Source organism: Papilio xuthus, unplaced genomic scaffold (assembly GCF_000836235.2).
Source record: "Papilio xuthus unplaced genomic scaffold, Pxut_1.1 DF827714.1, whole genome shotgun sequence".
NCBI lineage: Eukaryota > Metazoa > Arthropoda > Insecta > Lepidoptera > Papilionidae > Papilio > Papilio xuthus.
This window is the reverse complement of record NW_013530935.1, coordinates 2599576-2621029: the sequence shown is the minus strand read 5'-3', so window position 1 is coordinate 2621029 and position 21454 is coordinate 2599576. Positions and strand designations below refer to the sequence as shown.

General features: G+C 33.3%; 1 protein-coding gene across 3 annotated transcripts in view; it reads right to left on the bottom strand.

Moving 5' to 3' along the window:
* trh (PAS domain-containing protein trachealess) overlaps positions 1-21454 on the bottom strand; it is a 138273-nt gene that overhangs the window by 49223 nt on the left and 67596 nt on the right. Inside the window, exon 1 of one of the 3 annotated variants that reach the window (XM_013310812.1) lies at positions 1557-2232. The exons of the other annotated variants lie outside the window; for them this stretch is intronic. Within the exon in view, the coding sequence (XP_013166266.1) occupies positions 1557-1780 (224 nt within the window). The 5' untranslated portion in view covers positions 1781-2232. Of the gene's footprint in view, positions 1-1556; positions 2233-21454 lie in introns of those variants that run through there. 3 annotated transcript variants of the gene reach the window in all.

Here is a 21454-nt window from a genome sequence, read left to right as displayed (position 1 = left end):
TGTACTAAACATATCACCATCCCAGTTATTATCTTAGACAAAACGGAGATAACAATATGTTTTTAACCAGGATTTGATCTCAGAAACCCACGATTTAGCTGTTGTTAAGTCAGCGAGATGAGACATTGACAATTAATCGAAAGTAAAATATTATTTTCACTGATTAAAGATATTTTGTACCTTTAATCTTACGATACTTCGGTACAGAAAATTGATACCTTTAACTCCCAAAAAGCCTGAACAATATGCTGTTGGACGTCACAAGTTATTGGCAACACAACCTATATGACATATTTTATTTTACGTAATTTTCTTGTATGTTAATATATAAGTAGGTTATATTTATATATGTTGTTTGGACTAGTCATTACATTCGTGATTGTCCAAGAACCAGTTAAACAATGTCGTGTTGATAACAATCTTCAACTTTTCTACTTTGAATTCACTGTTCTTTGCGCATGAGTTTCACTGTTTTGTTAATACTTTACGATTTTTAATGCTATATTATACTAACTGTCGACTGCGACTCATTCAGCACGCAATGAAAAAAAACTAAATAAGTTTTTACAGACAATATTAGGTAGAATCCTTTGGCGCGAATAACGCGCTTTTATTACCAAGTCAAGTGTCAGATTGATTAGTGAGGGGACATAAACGTTGATATTTTAATAAGGCTAGCACACCGGCACAGTGTAGGATTTTTCAACCTAACAGTAGCATATATTTTCCTCCAGGCTATGTTTTATAAATGTACCAAATATCATCGAGATACGTTTAGCTGTTTTGGAGATACTTTCTAACAAACATCCATCCATTAAAACGTTCGCATTTATAATATAAATAAGATGTTCTTTTGACGACTCTTAAACGAAACATTTGCTATATCATAAATCTGTGCCACTATTAGAATCCACTTAGAATTTTTTCCAATTCGAATTAATCGATTTAAATATAGGTTCATCTTAACGCTAGAATAGACGTAAAGAGGTCATCCAATTAAACCCCGTAGCGATGTCTATTACCTGAAATACTAAAATATCTTAGAACAAAATATTAATTGTTAAATATTTTGAATAACTAAATTCAGATGCATATAAATCCAACTAGTATGCAACATTTAAAAAAACACACTAAAGCAATCAATAAAATATTAAACGCACGTCGATTCGGTAATCAATAATTAACTAAATACAACTTTATTTAACTACAAAATCTATGACGTATATTTTTCAATACAAACAATATTTTATAATATAACATTCAGACAACATTGAGTTACATTAGGTAACTTCTAAAAGCACGTTGAAAAAAGCAAAAGAGGTAAATAAAAAGCAAAATAACAACAAACGCTACGATCAGGTAATCAATTACATAATTCGACTTGTTGACTTGCTCTTAGATTCCAAACAAATGAATTAAAAAGTATTTTTAATCGATATAAAGTTTTTAAAGTAAATTTGTTTTTGTATTTATTGAACAAGTTAACAAGTGATTTATTCTGTTATAAGTAGTGTAACTTAAAAAATTAAAAAATATAAAGAAAAAATGAAACGTGCCCAGGTTCGAGATGCGATTGGTTGGATGCTTGTTGCTGCCGACAGATATCCGGGCTTGTCTGTACGAACCAGGAATGGGTGAAGGCCGGGTTGAGGCCCGGGTTGAGTCCGGGCCCCGGGCCCGACAGTCCCATCACTCCGGGCAGCCCCCCCGGCCGCTGGTGGTGGTGGAAACTGGCGGAAGCCACCGCATAGTCCATGGCTACCGCTTGGTACGGTAACATTCTCACTTTAACTAAGAAATTTTAGTCCAGAACCGTTCCACTGAAAAGTTCCCGCGTTACACACATTTTTGTCCAGACTTAAAGGTTAAGTTCTCAAAATAGTTCCATTATTTTATGCACAAACACACGACCACTGCTATTTCTTTTCTATAACTTTTTCTGTCTTTGGATGAAGTTACAAGCCAGTACAGTAGCGCTGCGTTTTAGCTGACGAGTCTCGGAGCTTTCAGATTTCAGTTAACAAACAAACGATTGTCCTATTTTCGCTACCGATCATTTACGGGGCGAGATGGTCGCCGGGGTAAAGTCACGCACAGCCACCCACTTAATAAATATTCTGGGCATATATCCGTTTTTACGCGGACGTGACTCGACGCGCACTGTCCAATTTTCACGTACGGAACGCGCGGCCGATTATCGAAAACAGTTGCATGCGTCCCCCTCTTTCAACTTCGGACGTGCAACTGAGAGCGAGCACGCGCCAAATGCGACTCTATCACGCTCGGGCTAGCTCCCCGACGGGCTAGACATCGGCTTTGTAGAGCAGGACGACGCTTTACGACAGACCGGGACGAAGAGATCGATCACGAAAGTTAAAAGGCTGCGTCGTTACACGGTCTGTAATAGGCGGTTACGTGATTGGGCGTGGCGTTGACTATTAAGTTGAATCGTCGCGCTCTGATTGGTTGAAATTGGTAGTAGCAGCCTACGTGATATGTTCAGGAATACGTTTATAGCTTGTGCTCATAGAATATAATAAGAGAGTTGGAGATTGGACGCGCGCCAGCCGAGGAGTCGACGCGGGAGCTTCGATCCCGATTCGCGCGGAGCTTTTCAATTATCATGCAGCGATAATGAATTTATTTCACCGCCAAATATCGGTCAAAGAAAAATATTTTCAATAAAGTTTTTCGTATTACAAACTAACCTAATCATATATATCCGTTAAAAAATTATTCAGTATGTACTTCAGATACAATTAAATTCATAACTGACTAACTCTTCACTCAAACAGTGGTCGTATCCCACAGTAATTTGCGTACAAAACCGATTACGTAAAAAACACGATTAGGTATTTATCCGCAATAGGTTATTAGATTTATCATTAAATTAACGCAAAATTAATAATCTAACTGCCAAATCACATAATTAAAATCTATGTCTTATTATTATTATTATTTGTCATATTTTTTTCGAAATCGATATTTGAAAATAATTTTATACAAATCAAAATATCAAAATCAATTCCACACAAACATCATTCACAAATCCATCAGATTACGAAGTCAATTGAACGTTTGATATTAGCACACAAATCGTCAGCAATGGCTTCGCAATGGCGACCGGAAGCCGCAAACGCATGCCCCTTCCGGTCCGCGCCCGACGACTGGATACCAAGCTAATGCCTGTTTAGGTACCATACAGTTAGTCTAATCATTTTCTATTGTTAGGTGTTCAGATAGTGATATGTAGCTGTTGTGGGCGCAGTATAGGTCAATTTCATAATACAGTTTAATATTTAGTTTGATATTCCGTTTTGTAACCTATAAATGGAACGTTATACTATTAAGAATTGTGTGCCTTGATTCCAGAGAATCTAAATACATAACTAAAATTTAATAACCCAAGTCTTGTCTAATTCCATCTCTCTTAATATATGTTATAAGTTTTTCTCTCACTCAAAATATTCCGAAAACGTGTAGTAAACTTTTTACACGTCCCATAGGTTAAAAAAAGTAACACAAACTCTTTTTTAAAGACCTATTAAATTATCACAAACAATAACAAAATAAAATCCGATCAACGATCACTTTCCGTAAATAAAAGGTTTTGGAATAGTTGGAAATTCACAGTTTTTTTGTTTCGATGACCATTTATTGGGTAAAGAGTGTTCGTCTCTGGTTATAATCAATAAAGAGATCGCTCCAATGGACACGGTCACGCGAAGAGCGCTCAGAAGCGCGGACGCGGAGTTACGCAGGCCATGGACATTGTGACCAAGATGTAGCGGGGGCGAAAGCGATATAAGAAAACTTGTATTATTTTGGTGTATTAAACGAGAAATCCAAAGTTCACCTTAGAATTTTTTTTTCCAATTTCATATTTCAATAATATAATTCATCTTATTTTAGTTAGTTTCATTATTTAAATGTCATTCTTAAAGTATTTAAAAAATTGTTTAATAAAATTTAAGACATAATATTTCTTAGTAGTGTTTTGTCTGTTGTTAGCTGTAATTAAATCAATATTACATAAAAAAATAATACGTTTTAAATTTAGTTTTATTAAAGTTTTAAAAATTAAATAATACACCGCTTCTCCTATCACTAAGCGCACATAATCGCTGAAGTCAGCCAGAAAACTGCCTTCTTATTGGATAATTCGTGATTTTCTTTTTTTTCACGTCGTTGCTACAGCGCGTCAGGTGCTTGAACCTGCCCACGATCTTGACATTGGTGTCTCGATGATAATCGAACTCGAGTGCCAACATCAGTTCAACGCACTCGATTAAATCTAGTGCGACGCACAGTTATGTGTTGAATCGATTTTTTCAGAACGTTTTAGTGTTTCGTTTGAAAGCAGACGGTGGCGCTAAAATGTCTATAATTCTAGTGAACTAAGAAATTTTAAATCAAATAAAAGTAGCATTTTATGACTCATGATTGTGAGAATAAACTGACTCATAGAATCCTGTAATGCACACGCTATAAACAGTTATGTATTTATTGTCATCATAAGAATACAAAAACAATTTCCCCGGCTTTCGTAAAAAAATAAACTAGCTGTTGCACGCGGCTTCGACCGCAAGGAATTAAAAAAAATTAATTAATAGCATATGTGTTTCTCCAGGTTATGTTCCATACCTATGCTGAATTTCAGCGAGATCAATGCTGCTGTTTTTAAGAAACCTTCTAACAAACATCCATCCGTCTAAATATTCGCATTTATTATATTACTAAGATTAATTTTACAGAGCTCTATTTATCTACAGTATTAATAAGCGCCCAATATATCTTGCTATAAAACGGCAGAGTTAAAATCTCATCCATTAAAATATGAAGCTTTATAGAATACATTTATATTAAGCTTGAGAAACATTTGTTATATATGTCTGGTAATTCGTAAGCATGGTACACCACGATCTCATAGTCTGCCAGTAACTCGTACGCCTCTAGTATAACATATAAGTGGTATCCAATATTAAATAATAGTTACAAATTCCTAACACTATCGACGGCTGTTTAATACGTCCCCCGCACCACGTTAGCGTTCGATACTGAATTTTAAGCAGCATCGATCGCATCTTGTGGCCCACATTCGACTGGGGACGGTCAACAACCTGCCCTTAAGTTTATTGGTAGGGTGTCGCTTATAAACATTCGGACATGTGTTCTGGATACTGAAAGCATAATAATATCTGCTTCCATGTCTAGGAACTTTGAGTATCTTGAATGAAAAAAAATATATATATCGTGAACTTTTACGGTTACCCCTTATTGCAAACTTCTTATCTTCAGTAATAAGTATAGAACCTATGTATTTTTCCTGACTATGTTCTACATCTATGCCAAAATTCAGCGAGATCTATGCAGCTATTCTGGAGATACCTCATAAAAAACATAAAACCATAAATCTAGCCAAACATTAGCATTTATAAAATTAGCAAGATAAAAATATCGAGCGAATAAACTCATCTGCAAGGATTACAGCCTTTAACAGTATCTGATAGAGTATTCCGTAGTTAAAAAATACAATAATAAACCTACAAATTGAAACCGCTGGCAAATCATACAATAACAAAACCCCTACCATAAAGCGCACACATCTACATAAATTAGCCGCATTACATTCACTTACAAACAAATAAACATGTCCAAACGGCGCGCACTCTATCTCAGCATTACCCCGGAATTAGGGAAGTAGATACACACATTAAGATGGCAACCCTGATACTTTGATATGAATTAAGATATTCTAATTTTAATTGCCCCATACGTTTACGGTGTTGCCAGAATAACAAGAATTTGCTAACAATTTTTTGTTATTCCTCGCGTTACTGTTAGCTTTTGTTTTGATGTTAAACATATAGATATCATAAGAAAATAAGTGTGGGTTTCCACTACCGATACACTTGTAACAAATAAGTAATTTTGTTAATTGTCTTTGACTATACAGTAACTACGGTAATTGTCACAGCAATGGAATTCTATTAGATACTCTCACGTAATCATTTTAATCTTTTTATTAAATTAAAAAAAAAGTTATTTTTACTGACAATCTTGTCGAAAGTCAATCTACAAAAATTCATATATAATCAATGAGGCACTCTTTTGGGTACTATAATATAAAACATTTTCCTAACAGTTGAAGACAATACCTTAAGACATAGTATAGTTTCCATATTAAACATTCGAAATTACAAACTCGAGAACTTCAAAACAACCCTTTAACCAAGAAAATGTATTAAACTCTGATAAAATCATATCGCGACACTAAACTTTGCATATGGGGCCAATTAGGACGGAGTTTGTACAGATATGAGAGTAAATAAATTAATAAAACAACCCTAAGTGAAGGGTTAAGATTTAAATGCTAGCGATACGATCTTTCAACCCTTAGAGTTAAGTTGTGTTGTTCTAGCTAATCTTTCAAACGTATAAATTATATAATAAATATTATAAATTGTTCATAGAAAAGCATAGGTGCCGTAAATTTTGTTATTATTTGTAGGTTGCTGTTACTATTATTATAAATGCGAAAGTTTGGATGGATGATTGTTACTAGGTATCTCCGGAACGGCTCAAAGAATCTTGATGAAATTTGGCACAGATATAGAACATGGAAGAACACGTAGGCATAATTAAGTTTTAATAATCCTGCACGGATGGAATCGCGGGCGACAACTAGTTAAAAATTATTATTATACCTTCAGCATCAGAAATTCTATTGAAACGTTGAACATAACTGTAATTTAATGCGTAATTAGAAGTATAGTAACTTTTAGTATTCATACATTAAGGGCCTATAAACATTTAAATTCTCTAAACATCTCGCAATTAACAACATAATCAATAAATCCATTCATAAACGAATAATTAACCCTCGCAATGCTATCCTGCATTTAAATAAACATAGATATATAAATAGTGAATAATAATAAACAAGAGGTTATTTAATATTTTTAGCAGGAAACGACAAGCTATTAACGTGTTAAGTCACTACGGGTAGAAACAAGGATTGTGACGGATATGAGTTTCGGGCCTGGGACATCAAGCATTCGCGGCACGGACTGACGAACCCCAGCTTTGTAATACTAAGTCAAGCTATATCTATTGGCAAGCGAACGCGTTTACTACGCAAGTATACGATAGTTATTTTTAATGTTTATTTATGCACCATAAAGAAAACCATAGGTTTTCTTATTTTCTTTACGAGTTTATATTAAATGTGTATCTGTTAATCACAGGACAATGTTAATGATAATTTAAGGTATTTTTAGCATGTTTTAAAATTTATTTTCGTATAAAATTAAATTAATATTGTTTGTATTGGAAACTAGCATTTGTCCGCGACTGCGTAAGTTAATCCCTCCTCCCATACGTCAGTGACCTTGCTTTTAAAGTTCTGTCAAAATCGATTCAGCCGTTTCTAAGTTTACCTGGAACAAATGCGTGTTTACAGACAGACAGTAGTATAAATTGTCTTTGTAAAAAACGAACGAAATTCAATTTATGTCGTCCAACTTTACAGTTTAAACAAATTACATTGAGTTTAAATTCTTACAAATTGCTGCTAACAATTTAAAAACGCATTATTACGTTAACACCTCCCCTTGACTGCTACAATAGGTACACCTCAACACACAGTTTCTAATTTAAAATGTATTTTAATTATTCTAAAATGTAATCTAAAGTTTAAGACATAAGGTTTAAATTTGCTTAAAAGTGTCAATGTAGAAGTATTGCTTAAGGTTGGGGTGTACATTTTTCTCGCTTCGTCGGTTGCGTTGCATTTTTCTTTTTCTTCATCTCGTCAATAATAAGGGCGTAAGTGAATTTTTTCGAGTCGCTCCGGAACCTAATAACGTGGGTAATTTTTCAATTGGCGCTATTGAGCTCGCAACGTAAACTTTTCAATGTAAGGTGAACTTTGGATGTTATTTTCACGATGAACTTTTTCTTTTAAAACTTATACAACTATTTTAAAATACATAAATAGAAATTTATTTTTTAAAACTTTTTTGGATATACTCAGATATTTACTCCATAGATGGAATGTTTCATACAAGTTTGATGTGTAATTGGGCGTTGAACTGAGGAAAATCCTAACATAACCCCCGACGGCCTTTTTACCTCACTTTGATCTCCGGATTAGATTAAGGTTATAATCTAACAAATGTAGTAAATATTAACTTTTTAGTTTAATTTATAAAACTGAGAAAAAACCTAATTATATGGACTCCTGAAAATACAGAATTATTCTTATATGAATTCTTTAAACCATTCTATTCATATGTTATAAAATTACAAAAAAAAATTACTTGCACACTCTTGCATTACACCATCGACAAAGATGATTTGCATACACTTTTTTCTCCCTTTAAACTTTTCTACGCCTCTTTGCTTGACAAAATAACATACTGGCAGTCACAAATTCAAGATATTTTGAATATTTAGTTTTCCTTGTAGGAAAGGAAAAATAAAATTGGTGGACGCGGCTTACATAATAAGTATAAAGCTGTAAGTATTTTATGATGCCATGATTCCCCGAAGGACGCATACAGACTAGCTTAGTTAAGACGTAGAATAACTTAGACAAATACTAAAATGCAGTAGAACAATCATTATTATTTTTTCTTTTTTTTTGTAAATTCGATGAGTTAGATAACTTAGGATAAATCAATTGTGTATTTCTGAAGTAGCATTAAAACGCCGATTATGATTTTTAAATGAAAAAAAATAGACGACAAAAAAAGTTTGTCAATGACGTGTTGACAGCCGGCAAAATTTCTGCAGACCCACAACTGAACGGTTCACCTAATTCACCATATACCTCATAACATTTAGACAGGACAGTTAAAAAATACTTTATAAATGTAGTTACTGATTATAAATATTTTTTACCTTCTAAAACGTTATTTTTTATTTGTGATTTTAATCAAGTATCATGATACTAGACATTCTATCTATTTTAGACATAGACATGTCTAAAATAGATTATAATTTAAAAAAAAAAACTTAACATTTATGTTATCACGTACTGTACAATCTAAAATTGCAAAAGATCAATAACATAAAAGTATTAATGTACAAAGGAATTATAGTTTACTTAATTTATTATTTTTAATGGCAATTCTATATAATTTATAGTCTACATTCCACCCCACAGTTGGCTGTAACAAGAGCAATCTTGTGGGTGACTCGAAAGTAAAAAAAAAACGTCTGGAAAATGTTTTCACTTAAAACATGACTTGTGCATTATGGTAACATTTTGCCTTTGTGGAAACGACAATTGAATAAAAATGACGATTAAAAATAGAAATTATTTTGTTAATTAATTCAACACACTGGGGCTGATTTCCTTTTTAAAAAATAATGTATGTCCCTTTTTAATGTCAAAAGTCAGTTTATCAAAAGTTTTTTTTCGTCTTCGGTCTTCATTACCGTCAAATATTGTTTTGCTACGTATAACCAATTATCTGTCGCCTGCGACTCCGTCCGCGCGGTACTAAAAATAACTTAGTATGCTTCTAATAAAGTAGTAGCCTTTTTGTTCTTCTAGGTTATGTCATAAATCTCTGCCAAATTTCATCGCGATTCGATAAACCGTTCTGGAGACACCTTCAAAACAAATATCCAACCATCTATACATACAGTGAAACTTTCACATTTATAATATTAGATGTTTTCAAAATATACAGCGGTCATCATAGTTATTTCAGCAGAACCTAAACATAGTTGTCTAGACTGTTGGCCGGCAGTAAAACAATGAATGAAGAAGCCAGTGAGCTTAGACGGTAGCTCGGGTATGCGTTCATCTTCATGCACAATGACCGCTAACGACGATTTAACCATTTTAATACTAGATGCAAAAATGTTTTAATTAATAAAATTATTGGACATAAGACCACCTGAAGTTATACGCCCATGTATATTCATAACATTAGAGGAGTTTGATATCTAGTCAACTTTAAATTAGAATAGGTAGGCTCTTTTCATATATTGACAGATTAAGACATACCAGACTGTACTGCTAACATGTGTGAATTGACAGACTTCACAGTGAAATATTTTTTAACAGTATCATAATATTATTCAAGTATCAAATTCTTTTAACCGCGCTTGCCGCGTCTTCTAAGTCGCGTTCAAAAGTCACGTAGAGGCGCGGTCTACCGCACGTACAGCAATCATCTGAATCGCGCCCGTCAAAATATACGTGTCTCTTTTCTACTTACATAAAAATCATATGTTCTCTTTCATTAGCAAAGAGTATCAGGAAATCGGGATAGCATTCATGGTTACTGGATTCGTGTGAAAAAAATATTGTATAGAAGATTGAGCGAAGAAAATGAAGTTAATAAAGTACGTATTCAATCTTTATTAAGAATTCACTCGCTAACATAAACTAAACTAATCTTACAGTTTTAGAAAAAAAAAACATTAGCTAATTCTGTTAAACTTCTAAAAATAATGAAAAAATATATATTTTGCAGATCAACTATACACTTATCTTGAAAAATGTGGCAACCCTAACGTTAAGCCATCGCAGTCGAATTAGGCATTGACATTACTATGTAAGGCGTTAACAGATTCCGTTTGATATCCTCCTTTGGAGTGTTACGGTGTGCTTTGGTATCAATGGAATTCACTACTTTAAAAAAATATCAATGCGGTTTTGGTTGACTACAAATATCTTTGAATTTCGTCGTTAACTACGCGCCGCTACGCCGTAGCTCTACGCATTGCTTAAAGTTTTAATAAAATTAGTCAAAAAAGTACTTTTATATAATTTATAATGTTAACAAAAATGTTATCATACTTCTTTTGTCTATAGATGCAGCTATATCTGTAGATTCAAAAGCTACTAACATAAGGAATATATAAGAATTTTATAGCTTCTTTTTAATAATATTAAAAGGTAGTAAATGAGCAAGGAGCCATCAGAATTCCTCGATACAGTGAACCATCGTCGTGGTCTTGAAATCGATGTTTTTAAACCTTAGTAAGTTGTCTGAGAAAAAATTAACCATCACCGTTTTTATCCTAACTATATCCGATACAGCTTTAGATTTTCTTTAAGTTTTTTTGCATACATACATAGCTGGTTGAATATCGTACACGTAATACACCAGAGAGCTTTGTCACCACGCTGTCTGAAACAAGGACCGATATCATTTCGTGGGAGGCACGCACGAACGCTCCCAATGCGATGTCTAGGAAATACTCCTTCTCTATTAATCCTATTGCACATACTGTTAAAGAGAGTGAGAGAGAATAATGTATTTATAAAAAACTACATACTTTTTAAAATAAACTATCTATACGTAGAGTTGGCATTTGCAACACTTTTTTTTTATAATGGCAGTTTTTTGTAATATTATTAATATTTCTTGTACCATTCCAATTAACCTCTAAGCTTTTGTTATGATGTGGTTTATTACAAAAGTCGAATGGCAGGATTAGAACCCCCGACCTTATGATCGAAAATCCGTACCCTTAACCATTAGGCTATTGGCGCTAAACTCATGATACATGTGATGTAACACCGGTACTCGTGTTTTGTTAAACCGAAAGTTTTAAGCTCAACTAACGCATTAAAGGAGATAATTAATTGAAATACACTGTACCAGAAAGTCTCAAAGTAAGTTAGGAGGTAAGTTTAAAGAATTATGTACTGTTGACTTCCCACAATATCGGTGTGAGAAGTGTTCAAAGCGTAAAAGACCACGTCCGACGATTTTTCTGGTCAAACGAGCGTCAAACGGAACGCGGCACTGCGCGGCCATCGTCGATCTATCAAAGATTCGCGCGCTGAATTACAAATTCGAAATGACCAATCGACAACACCGAACCAAAGGATCTTATCACCTATAAAAATAACCAAAATTCAAACTTACGACATTCAAATTAAAGTTACTTTTACTGTGCTGCAATTATAAAGAACTTTTAAGGCAGTCAGAGAAATTTGAATTTTTTTAACAACAAATAGAGTCTTATTTTAAATAACATATGGAAAGTGGACGTCAGTTTATGGTGAGTGATTTGAGAATATAAACTATTTCCTGTTAAAATGTCTCTTTCGCCCATTGTTGTTGGTTTCTCTTTGTGGTAGCAGCGATGATGTCATATGCACCTTTTAAAGGAATCGTAAATATATTTTATTGTTTTATTTAAACGCCTAACAAGTTATTTTTTTCGCGGGTCATCGTAACGGACGTACATTTGTTAAGTGATTTCATCATTGCATAAATATATCCTTGATTGTAGGGTGACAAAGTGAACCTTTTAAAATCGACAACTTACTTTAGTACCAGCATTTTAATCTCTAAACAAAATATTCTTTAGTAATAAGTGTTAACTCAAAATTAGAATGACAAGTACAAAGATTGTTAAATTACTACTCTTGAATTAGACATACGAGTATTTAAATTTCGCACATTTATAACCGTACCATTCGCTAACCATACTAATATTATAAGTGCGCATGTTTGGATGGATGTTTGTTTAAAGGTATCTCCAAAACAGCTGCATGCATTTCGATGAAATTTGGCATACATATAGAACATAGTCTGGAAAAACATATTAGTAGCCTATGTGTTAGTTAAGTTTTTATTAATTCCGTGCGGACAGATTCGCGGGCGACAGCTAGTTAAAAATAAATACGCAACGAAACAAAAGAAAATTAACAAATCGAACACGTTTATCATATTTTTATAATCTCTCTGCATTATAACTTGAGACAGCGAGTTATAAAAAGCAATAAAAAACCATAAATAAAGTTAACAACCCTTCACTGCAGGTGGAATGGAAATCATTTATTCAAATATAAATCTCGCGAAATTTTCACTAGAGCGGGTGTAGGAGGCCCTCGGGCACAGTTATACAATTCTTTTAAGTGCACCGACGAGATTCTTTTAGTTAACAAAGTAATGGAAATGCTAATAAAAACGTGAACCGCAACGTTTTCAAAGAAAATCTAACATTAACTCTCTGCTTAAAATAGAACACTTAAAAGAAAAAAAGATTTTAAATACGTTTCCAATTTTTTACGTCTGTGTAAAAATACTTCACGTTTACGATAACTTCAAGTGTAATTAATTACACAATAGCTATCGTCCGCGACGCCGTCTGTGCGGAATTTAAAAAAAAAGTAGCCTATGTGTTCTTACAAATTATGTTGTACAACTATGCCATATCTGAGCTAGATATATGAAGCCGTTCTGAAGATAACTTCTAAGATCCATCCATCCAAACATACGCATTTATAATATTAGTAGTTTAGACATTATTAGTTAGAATGCTTTGGCGTGAATGGCGCGCTTTCGTCACCAAGTCAAGTAACAGATTGATTAATGAGGGGACATAAACGTTGACATTTTAATAAGGCTAGTGTTGCGCCGGTACATCTTGCACAGTATCGGATTTTCTTCCTAACAATAAGAAGTAAGATTACAAGAAGACTTTTATTAATAAAGTTAGTGTAGTTGATAAATTACTTCGTCAGTTCAGAGATAATATTTAAAAAAATGTTATATTTATATTCTTAACGTAAAGAATGTAGGAAGGAGTGCAGGAAGTACAGAGCTCGTAAATAAGGAGTCAGATAAAGTGAGCATTATCGCTTTCATTTTAATTTCGCTAAACATTAATCATCAGCGGGGTCTCGAGTCGAGTCGCGGGCCATTTGTTATCACGCCCGGGCTTTTTTAATTTGTAGCTGTATAGGGTGGATTTTTTTTTCTTCACTCTATTTATTCTTCAATTGTGTAAAATGTTATCTTACTAATATGATAAATGCGATTGTTTAGATGGATATGTGTAAGAAGGTACCTCCAAAACGAATCAACGAATCTCGCTGAAATTTGGCATATACGTAGAACACAGTGTGAGAGAACACATAGGTTACATTTTTTTTTTAATTCCGTGCAAACGGAGTCTCGGGCAACAGCTTTCCCCCAAAACACGCATTGGATTTAAAATGCTTAAAATCTTATAAAAAAACGCATACAATATAAAAAAAATCTTAGTTGAGAGATTTACTTTTAAAGCTTTATTCTTGTGTCATTTTAGATGTAAAATAAATTGTTTACGAGTCTCTGATGCTGGTCTCAAGCTTCTATGAACAGTAATTTACACAAAATAATAATTACATTTTATAAATTTGTTTGAGTGAATTTTCGAAACATAAAAAAAAATTCTACTGATATGCTAATTATGCTATAAACTTTCCAAGAACAGAAACATAAAATTCTCAAAGAACAATCATAGATTTTTCCATAAATATCTATCAAAGACTATTATCACAATGCTGAGCTACCGTTCTCATGGACAGAAGTAATAAAACGTCAAAATTATGAGAGGATATGAATAAGCGGGGTTTTTTTACGATGCGCGTAGTTGGAGCCTTAAACAAAGGAAGACTACTGAAGGTTCATCTGCAAGTTTGTTTCTCAAAATAAGAAAGAATAACATGGATATGACTTTATTGAATTTACTTCGCAAATCTAATATTTACTACGATATTTTTTACTCCATTTAAATGTACTATTATTTTTGATAAATGGTAAACATGATACAAGTTATAAAAAAATATATATCAAGAATGAAGTACTACTGCTAATTATTAAAAAAACTTGTAAAGAAAGGAATTCATCGCCTACACAGAAAAAAATATGTAACTTCACTGATTTGACACTTCTATAATACATATTATAGTCCCAATTATGACAAAAATAATGCAAGGAATTACAATATTTAATAATTAAAGCCTAACATCAGTCAGTCGAAACCCACTGTTAAATGCCACTAAAAATACTCAAGACATGTCCACACTATTCTTGCTATACTACGATGCGCAGGCGCCCGTTTTGTCAACAGGCCATTGCGGTGCGACCGCCGTGGTTTATGACATCGTAAATCTACGCCACGGCCGCTGGCTAGCTCACAGGTGTTGGTACCTGCACGTTAGGGGGCGCTTTTTTACCTAGACATCATAACGTAAACATTATCAAGGACATAATCTTGCTAGACAGTCAAAGATTCAACAATTTGAAAGAATATATGTAATAAAATGTGATGGTGCAATCATTTGCGCGGCGCAAAAACGAAATCAATCTTAAAATAAGAGAGACAATAATTTTTCCAATCAAAATTATAGATTTACTATAAGTAAATTACATTAACTCCAACACGGGCTTTGAATATGTTTTATAAAACACTCATTTTGAAAGCTACTGAAGTGTCTGTAAGAATAATCTGAATATTTAAAGATCCAATCCATTTAATAATAGAATAATTAATTAAATAACATTTACATTAAAGATAATTTAAATATTAATAAAAAGCGTTAAAGAAAATTTACTTTAATAAGCAAATTCAAAATATAAAAAATAAATCTTCAGTACACGTGTTAAATCATTGTACATACAAGACACACATTCGCGTAACTCACACACACTACTGCAATTACCAGCCAACCCTTCAAACGCTTCCTAGGAAAACGCGTAAGGAGATACTTCTCTTTAGATCGTCATCTAAGATTTTTCTTTGAAGTGGCAACAAAGTTTTGGGGTAAAATTGAATATTAATAGCAAAATTATACCCCCGACCGTCAGCTCACGGCTCTTTATTACTTTATTAAGACTCTCTTCTTGTTAATGTGATATAAACAAATCGTTGGGACCTTTATATGTTCCGGGAAGGGAGAATAGTGTCAAAAAACGGTAGCATTTTTATAGCTTAATCGCGTGTTTCTTTTTATTATTTACAGTTATTAGCTCAAGTTATTGTTGTCACGTCAGATTTAAACGGCGATGAAAGGTTTTGAATGTCAAATAATCATAAAATAAATAAATATATTAATTTTACATCTAGGAAAAAAAACATAACAATAATCGATTGAAAATGCAAAATACATGAAAGTGCTTGCTGTATAAAGTTAAAACTAACAAATACGATTTAGGGTCCTTCAACGCTACCATTTCCTTAAAGGCCGACAACGCTTCTGCAGTTCCTCTAGTGTTGGGAATGTCCATGTCGTTGTTGACTTCGCTATTCAAATAACTAGTTTGCCCCCTTCTCTTATAAAAAAACAACAAACTAACGCTAATATTGTAAATCTGTAATGAACGCGTTTGAGTATCGACATTGCCGTTAAATGAGTAGGTATGTACTTAAAATAGACGAACAATTTTGACTAATTAATGTTCGATGTGGACTTAAGGTGACCAGGACAATAGTTTATTAATTTAAAAATATAAAAACAGTATTATTCTGATGTTCGTTTTATTGCTTGCGCGGACGAATTTTCTTAGAAAAGGCAATAAATTTTTTTCATTGTTTATGTTGTATACGTCACAAATAAGAATTACGAGCGAAGGGAAAGACAAATTAGCGACAATATGAACAAAAAAAGAATAGTCCTCTATGATTTAGGATATTTGTAGAATGGCGATGAACGTCAAATGGTGAACCGACTACCCTTAGCGGTTAGAATTAAGTCATATATTATACGCAAATTGTTTTAGATACAATCAAAAGTGTAAGGTTACGTATTATACATTTTGTTCTTTGAAAATCGTAAAGTTTTTGTACCACGGATTTTGATCTTGAATTTATTGATTTATATTACAGGTTTTTTTTAGGTTTAAAATTAAAATCATTCTATTATTGAAGAGTAGTCGAAAAGTTAATTTTACGTAAGTTTACTATATCTGCAACATATAAAAATAGAATTTATAAAGATGCATCAAAGTACACACATTTTATTAGTATTGCTAAATTTGTGGACTTTGTTACTTAATATCAATTATACTTATTTTATTATAAACTAGCTAATGATGTGTCAGCGGAGAATTACAAAAAAGTCAAAGTCACATCTAAATCAATCCAGTCGTTTTGGCGATTACGCGAAAAAATCGCAGTTTTACGTACAGAATTTTTTTTTCGTATAACGCAAAACATGACTAGTGATATATGTTTTTTTTATATTACATACAGATACTATAATATCATTTTTTAACTGTGTTTAAAACAATGTTTATGTAATTTAAACAAAAGACAAACAAATTTATCTTCAACAAAAAAACTTTCTTCCCTTAAGGATCAGTAAAGGTCACCCTGCGTCACTTTACATACTGTAATAGCCAAGGGACCAACGTTTAGCGACACTGTCCAACGAAACCATTTTTCACTTGCGAGACTTAATTTCACTGTTGTCGTTTTTCATCCAACCCCCAGCTCCGCCGGGGCAAAGATCTCAGATAATAAAAATAAATATAAACTCTCAATACTTTGTTAACCTAATAGGATAGACAGAGTTTATAAATTCGCTTTAACATTTTATAATAAATGAAACACAGTCTGCACTAGAAAATAGATAAACAAAAAAAATATTACTGCTAACAAGCATCTATTTTAATTACTGTGTTGCCAACACAGTAATTTAAATTTCACAACTTTTAAAAACATTTAAAACTGCTAATTGAAAATTAAAAAAAAAAGTCTGACTGCGCGGCACATACTCATCTGTGGGTTGCACTTTGCATTCGCTCCGCAGCGATTCCATAGCGAACTTCAAAATAGTATGGAACTGACGCGCGACAATCACGTGACTTATCGAAATTTATTGTCAGTTGGACTATGTCTAACCCCTATGACGTAACAATGTGAAATATAACAAATATTGTGACGTCATGTACTTAACAATTATTTAATAAAAATTATCTCCGATATGGACGATACCAAAACAACAAATTAATATAATTAAAAAAAATCAAAACTATAATTTATCGAAAACTATTTAAAAAAAAAACAAAAATTTTTGACTTACATACTTTTACACCCGGATGACAAAAAAGGTCAGATCGTGTCCGTGCCTTGAATCACTTTGTACCCTATTTGTTGTGCGACAAATATACCAACCCTCTTAAATAACTGCATATACAACACGAACGCTCAAAATTCTATCTCTAACCATAGAAGTATTAAATCTTCTACCGGTTTTTCAATAAAGTCAGTGTAAATTTATCTATTTTTTAAGTATGGATTTTTTACAACGCACATTTTTTGCTTACTATTTACAAATAAAGTTCCGGTAAAGTTAAAACTAACTAAAACTTCTAAATTATACAAAAATTACAGAATTAAGTATTTAATTGACTAGTCGAAAAAAGCATTTTGTGTGTGTTTTATACGGACTAAGTCAGTTCATCCGACAGACTATGGGTTTGACCAGTACTATATTCACGTCCATTTAAAGACTATATTTTGAACATGTAAATTTTGCTAATACATTATTATGGCCTTAACGGCCGTTCAAAAATTGCCATAGCGGTCGGTGTTTCACGACCACAAGGCGGGGTATTGGTAAAGTTTTCAACTAGCAATAATCGCACCTCGGATTAACCTCATTGGTTACGATATTGCCTCTGCGCAAAGTTAAATGTACGAGACCGATGAGCGGTATCTAGCTTGCTCGAGATAACATAACCACATCGCGACACAATTATCATACAGCGCCATCTGTTATTTAAAAACTTAAACCAGTAAAAAACATTTTATTTTCGTATTGGCAGTTTCAGTCTTTTTATATAGTATATTACATGTTTTTTTTAATTTTTCTACTATCACTGAAACTTTAATTTTTAAATTTCAATGAGCAAAGGGTCTGTATTCAATATTTTATAACGCCATCTAGTGTCAAATATCTTAAACGAAACACCTTGATGCGTACGCGTAAACTATGGAACTTAATATCAGGAACTTTCCTACTATACAATTATGCAAATTTATATAGTAAGGTACAAAGTAAATTGCAATGTAATATTTTAGATAAAAGCACTTTAAGAACTTAAAGGCCTCTAAGCTAATTATGACATCGATTTGCTTTAGGCTATTTTTATATATTTTAATTGTATTTGTTTTAAAGCTATTTAAGCCATGACATCCAAAAGTAAAGTTTGATCTCGACTGGGTGATTTAGAGATAGCTCGCTATAGCATGATGCCATTCTTCGTTATCAGTACACAAATAAATAAGTTACATAATAAAAAATTGCGGATTCTTTTCGTCCAGTACGACAATTGCGCCAAAATCCATCGAATTTGAATATTTAAAAAGAGAAACGTTACAAATACCTCGCTGAGGGCGCTGATTGGTCGAGCCGTGTCCGAATTTCTCCGAACGTCAAAATCCGACAGTACCACAATCACGCGCGCGTTCCGTTACTGCACATTTCAAAAATAGAACACGCCGGCCATATTGAGTAGGTGGACGGTAGCGATACATGCTCGGCCTATTAATCAGTTTATTTATTTTATAGCGCAATAAAATATGCATACGGCGCGCAATGAACGCATAAGTTTCCCGTGAAAATTGCCATTACGTTAAGAATGAGATTGTATCACGGGGCCAGTGTCCGTTAGTACGCAGTACTGAGTATGATTCCGCGCTGAATAATATAATTCTTCGAGACCCATGACACGTAACGTCCCGTGTTGTAATGGATACTGTCGTCAATGCAAACTCGCTATTTAACTGACGTGATATTTGCCAAAATAAACATTTTAAGTTTGAGTCTCTACTAATTGGCCAATAACATTACAATGTGGAGCACAAAGAGACTGAATTTAAACCTTGGAAATTCGGCAGTGGGTAATGAAAACTTGTTTTGAAATGTTTGAAAAGGATTTGAGAAATATGATGCCGTCACTAAATATAATATCGCTTCAGCTTAATCGTAGAGTCGCAGTACTAGCAGCTACTAATTCATAAATTATCTAAAAATACTGTTCTTAAAATTGTTTACCCATTTATAAACGGTACATAGTCTTTTATATAATAAAGTTACATAAACAAACAAAGTTATCATCAAGCTTTACACATAATACATAATGTATTTCTAACTGTAAGGCCAATCAACTATGTATACAACGGTTGACATCTGGCGCTGTCTCACTCGCGGTCCAACTGGCAAGGAGCCAAATTTGTAATCTTTGCTGATACAATTTGAATTTGGAGCAAAATAAAACCGTTATTGGTACATCGGTAAAACGTTATATTGTTACTAATATTATAAATGTTATTTGAATGTACCGATGAATGTTTGTTTGAAGATATCTCCGTAACGGCTACATGGATCTCGCTGAAATTTGGCATAAATGTAGAACAGTCTTTCCCAAAGTAGGCGATAACGCCCCCTTGTGGGCGCTGCAGGGCTCAAGCGGGTTATAGTAAAAGTTTCGTTAAGAATTCTCCGTTAGTATAATATATAGGTCACAATAATTAATTAATTTAATATGAAGTTATAGTGGTTTTTAAATATGTGAAAATATGGGGGCGCTAAAAAAATATTTATTCTCAAAGTGGGCAGTAGACAAAACAAGTTTGGGAACCACTGATGTAGAACATAATCTGGAAGAACACATGGACTACTTATTAGTTTTTTTTTACTTCGCGCGTACGGAGTCGCGTGCGACAGCTAGTCTACTATAATCGCTGCGTTGTCACTGATATAATTGCTGTGTTGGAAATTGCTATTTGAAGATTGAAAAAAAAAAAAACACGCATTGCAAATACTGCCTCATCGGACGTAACTGTATAAAAATAGGATACTTATTAAGTTTTTTTTTAGTTTTGCGTGGACGGAGTTACGGGCGACAGCTAGTTTAGTTTATAAAGTCTCACGAAAGTTTACATTAGTTACTATGAATTGTATGAGAATCGTAAGAATAATCACGCGAACCCTTATTTTACCAAAGATACAACATATCTAGTCAACTCTGACCCTTTAGAACATATTGAATATATTATTGTGTTATTAAGTTTGCGAGAGGGAAGGGTCATGTTATACTGGTTGGGTGAAGGCATCATTTGTCATGTCAGATCTGGTGATACCACCATCGACAAAGTGATGGCCACGGATTTGTGTAATGCTGTCTATGAATAATTTCTCTTTAATGTTATCTTTTGTGTAAGAAAAAAATAACGCATTATGAAAATGTATGTAATAATTACGATTTTTGAGTACGTCTAATATTTATATATAAAATTTTGTGTCATGATGTGTGTTCGCGATAAACAAATATAGTCTTTGAATCCGAATTGGGAGATATGGTAGTTTTTATTTTAATTATTGACCTTTTTTTAATTCCGCGCGGACGAAACAGCTGGCAACAGCTAGTTCTTTTATATATCGCCACTAACTTCGCCCCGTTTTAAAACGAGTAACCAATCAGTACTACATTTAACATTAACACTACAGTCCCTAAGAGACATAAAATAAACATTAAAAATCAAGCCGCAAAAGAAAATGCTTTTAAAATATTCAGTAGCGTGATTCGCTTTTGGTAGTCACTTGGCACCTTGTAGCACTTAGCGCGGTTAGGCACCTTGGGGCCTTTCCTTCATTCTTTTTACCCCGAATAAAATTAGCATATTTCTTTCTATATTTATT